This window comes from Microtus ochrogaster, chromosome 22 (genome assembly GCF_000317375.1).
Source record: "Microtus ochrogaster isolate Prairie Vole_2 chromosome 22, MicOch1.0, whole genome shotgun sequence".
NCBI lineage: Eukaryota > Metazoa > Chordata > Mammalia > Rodentia > Cricetidae > Microtus > Microtus ochrogaster.
The window spans coordinates 15242982-15250292 of NC_022023.1; the positions used below are offsets into that span (position 1 = coordinate 15242982).

The window sequence follows — 7311 nt, forward strand, 5'->3', positions numbered from 1 at the left end:
AGAGAGAGAGAGAGAGAGAGAGAGAGAGGGAGAGAGGGAGAGAGGGAGAGAGGGAGAGAAAGGGAGAGAGGGAGAGAGAGGGAGAGAGGCGCGCAGGAGCCAGACGCATGAGGATTACTGTAAATTTAGGGCGGTCTGAGCTACTGAGACCCATGAAGGAACAACAACAACAAAATGGTTATATGCTATTGGGCTGGGGCAGTGTCCGGCAGCCGGCCAATCTGGTGGCCCTTACCTGAGTGGCGCCAATAGACTGGCTGCACTGAGAGGATGCCAGGCTGCCTAAGACTTTGAAGTTCTTCAAGAGCAGCAAAAACCCAGCAACGGCGGATTTTCGGGCATCCAGCTGGCTAGCTCAGGAATTCAGAGAGGTTAGCAGCACAGGAATATGCAATGCAATGAACAAAAATTTCACACGGAGGAGAATGAAGTACGGACAGTCAAGCACCAGCCAAGCCTAACGGACTCTCCCAGCTCGAGACAAGGCACCAGCGTCAGAGCAACTGGCCGCACAGGAATGCAGTTGGTGGTTTCCATTACCGAGTTAACCTCGTGACTACCTGTACTTTTTCCCTGCTTGCGAGACTCCACGGCAAGCCGAAGAATCCTGAGCTATAAAACGGGCTAGAACTCAAACCTACATACTGAACAGCAACGCAAATTGCTGAGTTTTGCTGGGTCTGAGGGAGTGCATCCTTCCACAGGATTCCTGTTTATGCAGGAGCACAGTACTTTATGGCACATGGAACCTCCATCCAGAAAAATGACAGCTTCCAGCAGCAGCTCACTGATCAAGGCATGTTACAGAGATTGTAATATATGACCCTGCCGTGCAGGCATGCTTTTGGTGAGGGGTTATACAAAATTGTCAATTCTAGAACAGAGATAACAGCTAGGTGCTGGTTATTCTTCTGGACATGTATGAGAGCATTATAGCCACTTTGATAACTGGGTATCCTGTTCTCAAAGTATTAAATGCCTCCCACGGATCAATGTATTGTATTACTGGGAGACAGCGTTAATCATCTCCAGCTTATATACTAGACCATAAAAGAAGAGGGGGTCAGGTGACACTGGATGAGCTCCAAGGAGGACACACGCCCCTCAATAATCACAGGCTACCCCAGTGACTGGGTCACAATTCTGCTGCTCACTATGGGGATGGAAGAGCGGGTACTGGAGATCACAACACTGATGGTAGACTATTTCCAATACCATGTGCTGTCTGTCTACCCTTCTTTGGTCACTTATGTCTAAGCCTAGCTGTCCTTGTGCAAAATGAGAATTATAATATTTGCACTTCCTGAAGTTACTCGGAGAATTGAGAAGCACATAACACTCCACCTGCCAAGAGTGTTGGGCCTGGTTAGGGGTCCACATGATTGCTCTGAGCAGGGGCAAGCAGGAGATAGCAGAGATAACTTCCATTAGAAGGTGTAGCCCCTAAGCTGGGCGGTGGTGGCGCACGTCTTTAATCCCAGCACTTGGGAGGCAGAGGCAGGCAGATCTCTGTGAGTTCGAGACCAGCCTGGTCTACAGAGCTAGTTCCAGGACAGGCTCCAAAACCACAGAGAAACCCTGTCTCGAAAAACCAAAAAGAAGGTGTAGCCCCCTGTGACCCCAAGGAGTGCCACATACCTGGCAAACATAGCTTTCCTCAAGACGAGGATCAAGGAGTCTCTCACCGACATGCTGACTTTGAGAAGTGGCTGAAGAACAGAGCAGATCACCCCACATTAGCGTAGCCCCTTTCTGTGAATGCCAGTAGGGTTTTGTGTGCTTGGGTCTATGTGTACAGACGGTCGATGCTGACTACACTCAAAGACAGCAGCGCCCTTTGAAATCGTAAATTTGCAAGTTGTTACTGTCGGGCACGGTGATACAGGCTGTAATACTGTGATACTGTGTTTATTTAACCAGATACTGTATTTATTATTTAAATAATATTGTATTTATTTAAAATTTACTTAATGTGATACTGTAATCCCAGCAGTTCAGGAGACTAGGGTTGGAGGGCTGTACCAATTTGAGTCCAGGCTTGACTACCCACTGGGTCCAGGCTAGCTTGGGCTATAGAGTGAGGTGCTGTTTCAAAAATCAATCAATCCAACAAACAAAAGAGTAGTTTGAACGCCTTCATAAACGCACTGTGCTGACTAATTTCCTAAGGTTCTTTCCCAGACTTGACTAATTTGAAGATGAGCTGAAGGAAACAGATACATAGGGAACGGACTTGGGAAGCCATCTGTCTTTGTGCATTTAGCCTTCCCATAGGGAACTGTTGGACTCAGGGTAAGCACGAGTTCTGGCATTCAGACTTTCCCGACTAGACTGCTAGCGCTGGTCTGGGAGGAGAGCTGGGCGTCAGCTGGCTTACCTGCACTGCCTTGAGCAGCCCCTGCACCGTCTGGAGGGGCAGGAAGGACAAACAGTCAAAAGTCTCTGTGACTTTTGAACAGCTCTGCAGAATTAAAGGTGCGTATGTGACGATATCCGAAAGCAAGTCTGAAAGCAGAATTCGGAGAGTTAATTGCTTCGCATAACTATAAAAGATCAAGACAAGGAAGCATCTAAATCTATACAAGGAAAGAAATGCTGAGTATTTTGTCTCTTTGTTAAAATGAACTTTTCTATTGCCAGCGCATATTTTTCCCAGTGTTACCAGGATAGTTTACCCATTTTTTTTGGTGATAATACAACATAGCAAACTTAAAATGTCTAAAAGAAAGAATACAACCCATTACACTGATTGCACAATTGCCAAATGTGTTCATCTCCAAGCAAAAGTAAGTCAATAAATAGTGAAGTTTTTTTTTTTGGGGGGGGGGGAAACATGGTCCTATCAGGAATATATAAGGCATATTCTTTTTCAAGAATTTTAGCTGGGCGATGGTGGTGCACGTCTTTAATCCCAGCACTTGGGAGGTAGAGGGAGGTGGATCTCTGTGAGACGAAGTCAGCCTAGTCTACAGAGTGAGTTCCAGAACAGCCAAAGATACACAGGGAAACCCTGTCTCGAAAAAACAAAACAAACAAAAAAACCGAATTTTAGTATGTAGTCAGAACACAAGCAAAAAAAAAAAAAAAAAGAGAGAAAAAGTAACAGACTATCAAGTACCTAGCAATTTTAAACGTATTACCTAACAAATAGTAAGGATAGAATTTAAACAGGAAGTGCACAAGAAGAGGTCACTGTGGGTATTTTAAAAGATCAGGAAAAAGGGTTATTAAAGATTCTAAAGAATTAGTACCATTTAGTGCACAGAAACCCAGTATGTCCAACTATGCAGGAAAGTCTAAGAGGTTAAAAACCACACAGAGGGGAAGGGAGGTCAGCGAACAGAGCGAAGGATCCGGAATAGTGAGATCAATGTGAAAAGGGCCACTTGAAATGTCAGGATAAAAACCCAAGGCCAGGCACTTTCTATTTGCAATCCTCCTGCCTCAGCCCCCGGAGGACTGGGATTACAGCCGTGTGTCATTACCAGGTCTGGTGAGAGACGATGATTTAGAAAAGAGCACACGGACTTGAGTGGCAGTCACTGGGATTTTGAGAACACTAATCTGGTGACACTATGGGGTGGGAGCTACGGGGAGAAAGACAAAAGCCACCTTGGAAACCAAGTAGGGAGTTGTGACTCAAAAATTTATGAGCATTAATCTCATACAAACTATGTTCTCTGGTCACAACTTAGAAACCAGTAACAAGATGACACCTTGTAACAAGAAGAAAGTCCTCAGATACTGGGACACTAAATGAGCCACCTCTAAATAAAAATGAGGGCTAAAGAACAGATCACAGGGAAATTTTAAAACATTTGGACTAAATAGAAATTCCAGAAGTGTGGGACATCTAACATGACATTTAGAGGAAAACTCACAGCTTAATATTTTTCAACAGAAAAGAGAACGGTGTGAAATTAATGAGTTCTTTTCTTTTTCTTCTTCTTTTTTTTTTTTCGATACAGGGTTTCTCTGTAGCTTTGGAGCCCGTCCTGGAACTCACTCTGTAGACCAGGCTGGCCTCGAACTCAGAGCTCCGCCTGCCTCTGCCTCCCGAGTGCTGGGATTAAAGGCTGCCCTGCACAAGCTGAGTTTCTAACCAAAGGAAGAACAGACTACATGCCAAACAAATACGAGAAAGAAAACAAAAGTGGAAACCATCCAAGTGAGCACACAAAGCAGCGTGTTACAAACAGAGAGCTAGCTGGAATTTCAGTGTGATCCCAAAGAGAGAAAGCTGACGCTCAGCAATGAGAAAGGAGCCGCCAGCAGACGCAGCCCCCATCAAGCCCAGGGTCTGCTTCCTACACATCTCCACCCAATCTTAGGCTTGATTTCACATTTCCTAGTAATGTCACACAGAAAGGAAATTTTCTAAGTTGATGAAGTCTAATTTATTGATTCTTTTACGTTTCCTATTTTACATAACTATTTTATTAACAGCCCCTCTACCTTCTGCCAACAATTTCTAATTATTCAACATTGTCACCAGCATTTGGTGAGGTCATTCTTTTTATTTTATTTTTTGGGGAGACAGGGTCTGACTATGTAGCCTTAGTTAGCCTGGTGCTTGAATTCAGAGATCTCCTGAGTGCTGGAATTAAAGGTGTGTGCCATGATGCCCGGCTATGGTTATGGTTATTCTTTTTAAACATGCATTTTAACAGGTGTGTACAACAGTATCTACTTATGCTGTTCAATTCCACTTCCCTAGTGCCTAAACTAACTATGGTAATAGCTTCACAGTACATACACATGTTAAAAGTCATTAAATTGTCATACTTTAAATGTGGAAATTATATCAATTAGACAGCATAAAGTTGTAAGGTATAATAAAATATTAATTACTGAACTTTATTAAAATCTAAAATTTAAGGGTTAAAGAAAAGTTACCAATAAAAAAAAGGGGGGGTTGGCCATAGGCATGATAAGAAACAAAGAATTACAGTTCTGAGGGCCTTCTCAAAGTCTCGGAGAAGCTGTAGCAGGTCAAATGATAAAAGAGCATTTAGCAAAACTGGTGGGTGAAAAAGAGGCAACGGATTTAGACACCAGGAGACACCTAACAAAAGCAGCCAGAAAGAGGTCAACGCATGGAGGACAGTTCAGTGGGATAAGCTCGGGCCCAGAGCCCCAGGCATGCAAGGCAGACATCTGTCACCGAGTGACCCAACAGGCCCCACTGGAGGAGTACCAACAAGAACGCTGATGCCTGATCGACACCCCACTCACTGGTCAAATGTCTCCTTTCTTACTGACATCCAGACAACAAGAGGATCCATCTATCTCATAGCCACAGTCAAAGACAATAGATTAACTATTATATCATTATATAAAGTAGTGCTTTTTTTCCATTTCTTCTCTGTGTGTGTGTGTGTTGTGCACAAGTGTATATGCATGTGCCACATGTGTGTGAGCATGTGTGGGTGATGCATGAGTGTGTGTATGCGCATGCACATGGAGACTGGAGGTTGAAACTTGCAATCATCCTCGATCCATCAAGACAAGGTCTCCTAGTCAAACCCACAGCCCATCAGTACAGCTACTTTTACCACCCAGTTTGCCCTGGAGATTCCGTCTCCACTTTTGAGACTGAATTACAAATAGGCCACCCTGCCCACCTGGCATTTCTGTGGGTTCTGAGGACCTGAACTCAAGCTCCAGACACGTCAAGTGACTTACCCACCAAGCCATCTCTCATGCACTGTGGTGGTTTGTTTTTCTCCCTAGGACGGAATCACGACACTGAAAAGGAAACAGCCTTACGAACTCTATCTTTTCAAGTTCAGTACCTAAGAAATGATTGATGGGAGAGGATGTCCGAGTGACGACTCTGTTGAGGACTTGCTCCAGAATCTCCTGTCTGATCATCTCGTGAATCTGAAAGATTGAAATCAACAAAGAACATCTTGTTTTTAAAAACAGAGATTTAAAACAACAACTTATCCTAAGAAATGTCACACATTTCTTTTTAAGAGATTCATTTATTTATATGTGTATAAGTGTTTTGACTGCATGTATGAATGTGCGCCATGTGCATGCCTGGTTCCCAGGGAGGCCAGAGGGGATGCTGGACACCCTGGAACTGGAATTACAGTGGGTGGCAGCCCCATGGGATGCTGGCAAGAGAGCCCAGTCTTCCGCAAGGGCAGCAAGTAGCCTTATAGGCTGAGCGTCTCTCAAGGGCCACAGTGGTTCTTCTGATTGTCAACTTACTTGATTTTGTTTTGAGACAGGGTCTTTCTACATAGCCCAGGCTGTCCAGGAACTCACCAGATCTGCCTGCCTCTGCCTCCTGCATCCTGGGATCAAAGGTGTGGTCATCAACCTGATTTTGTTAGATTAGTGTGGGACACTTCTACTGCTAACACACAGGACAGCACTCGATGACAGACAGACCACCCCAAATGCGGACAGAGTATGCAGTAGGCTTGGGCCAGATGGAGAAGAGATAAATAAGGAACAAGCTAGTATAGGCTTGACCTGATTTCTGTCTCTCTCTCTCTCCTTCTCTCCTGTTTTTTTTTTTTTTGATTCTTTTGTGTATTCTGTGTCTGCACATGCTGGTCTCTCCACTATCCAGCCACTATCATGGCTACTAATAAGAGAATGCACTACAGGCTTGCCTATAGCCAGATCTTAGGAAGGTATTTTCTCAACTGGGGCTCCATCCTCACTAGCGAATCTAGGTTGTGTCAAGTTACATAAAGCTAGCCAGTTCACTTACCTTAAAGGTCTCCAGCAAGATATTAGCCCCCAGCTTACACGCATGCTGGTTTGTCATTTTAGAAAGACTGGAGCCAGTTTCAACAGCTTTTCCATCAAGAGTCTTCTTTGGCCCATAGGAATCCATTAAGATGAAACCAAGTTCTATCAGACCTTGAGTTACATGATCCCAACTATGGACACTGCAAGAAAACAAAGCACAGTTTAGAGAAAACTGGTAAATACCCATCCTCACACATAATGCCATGTGCTCATTTAACTCAGATTTACTTTCTCTGCATTTGACAGAGTTCTTAATGCAGTCATAGAAATGGAGGCAAGAGGCTTCCAAGGGAGACAGAACACTTACTAGGGAGAATCCAGAGCTGTGGGCTAGAGGTGTGGCTTGGTGGCAGAATGCTTATCTTGGATTCAATCCTCAGTCAAAAATAAAAGTATCTAAAATACTTTTAAAAAAGGCCAGGCTGTGGTGGCGCACGCCTTTAATCCCAGCACTTGGAGGCAGAGGCAGGCGGATCTCTGTGAGTTCGAGGCCAGCCTGGTCTACAGAGCTAGTTCCAGGACAGGCTCCAAAAGCTATGG

At 44.4% G+C, this 7311-nt stretch overlaps 1 protein-coding gene across 1 annotated transcript in view; it reads right to left on the reverse strand.

Moving 5' to 3' along the window:
- Fanci (FA complementation group I) overlaps positions 1-7311 on the reverse strand; it is a 50814-nt gene that overhangs the window by 20580 nt on the left and 22923 nt on the right. Inside the window, exons 13-17 of the mRNA XM_005357726.2 lie at positions 6731-6911; positions 5796-5883; positions 2378-2505; positions 1639-1709; positions 236-350 (exon numbers count right to left, since the gene is read on the reverse strand). Of these exons, the coding sequence (XP_005357783.1) occupies positions 236-350; positions 1639-1709; positions 2378-2505; positions 5796-5883; positions 6731-6911 (583 nt within the window). The remainder of the gene's footprint in view (positions 1-235; positions 351-1638; positions 1710-2377; positions 2506-5795; positions 5884-6730; positions 6912-7311) is intronic.